General features: G+C 64.1%; 1 protein-coding gene across 1 annotated transcript in view; it reads left to right on the forward strand.

The window, feature by feature from the left end:
- The first annotated feature begins 6 nt into the window (after positions 1 to 6).
- The window catches only part of XRCC3 (X-ray repair complementing defective repair in Chinese hamster cells 3), a 3348-nt gene continuing 2498 nt past the window's right edge, over positions 7 to 856 (forward strand). The window contains exon 1 of the mRNA XM_005856349.2: positions 7 to 423. Coding sequence (XP_005856411.1) covers positions 148 to 423 — 276 coding nt within the window. The 5' untranslated portion in view covers positions 7 to 147. The remainder of the gene's footprint in view (positions 424 to 856) is intronic.

Genomic DNA, 856 nt, shown 5'->3' on the forward strand with positions numbered 1-856 from the left:
GGCCTGGAGGCGGGTGAGTGCCGCCCTGTAGTGGAGGGACGGGGGCGGGTGCCCTTGCTCTGCGACCGGCTCTGTTGTTGGCCACTGCCCATCGCGGTTGGGACCAGGGCCCGGCTCCTGCGGTTGTTTCTCTTCATTGGCTGTGCGATGCCTCTGGGAAGAGTGGCCAGCCCTGCCCCACGGGGACCCAGAGGTCCCGGGCAGCAGGAAGTCCCCTGGCGGTGGTCACACCCCAACCTGCAGGCCCATGGGCGCCGTGGCTCCACAGGGGCCGTGTACGTGTGCACGGAGGACGCGTTCCCTGACAGGCGCCTGCAGCAGCTCATCGCGCAGCAGCGGCGTCTGCGGACAGATGCTCCAGGCGACGTAGTGGAGAAGATAAACTTTGGCGACCACATCTTCATCAAGCACGTGGCCGATGTGGTGAGTGTCTGCCGGCCCCCCGGCCCCGGTCTGAGGGGAAGGCACCAGCCTGGACCAGCCCCTCGATCGCCAACCGCCTGGCCACGCTGCGGACTTGCCAGGGGCGGGAAGGCAGTGTGGTGACCGGGTCATGGTTTGGTGGAGGGGCTGGGGCGGAGGGGCGGGAGGGGGGGTGGCTCTCCAGCGGCCTGGCTTCCTGCTGTAAGAATTGTTACAAAGAACTTCACGTCAGGAATCAGGCATATAAACTTTTAATTTTTAAAAAAATTTACAATAAAATACATTATCACACACAGTGAGGGGAAGGGATGGGCCGAGCATGGCCGTGGCTCTGCATCGCCGAGCAGGGTGGCGGTTAGTGTGACTGCGCCGGGCACAGGGCAGGGACAGGAGGTCCATGCCACAGGCTCCCAGTTCCAGGGCCCACCAGCCC

The sequence above is a fragment of the Myotis brandtii genome, unplaced genomic scaffold (genome assembly GCF_000412655.1).
Source record: "Myotis brandtii unplaced genomic scaffold, ASM41265v1 scaffold1020, whole genome shotgun sequence".
In the NCBI taxonomy this organism is placed as follows: domain Eukaryota; kingdom Metazoa; phylum Chordata; class Mammalia; order Chiroptera; family Vespertilionidae; genus Myotis; species Myotis brandtii.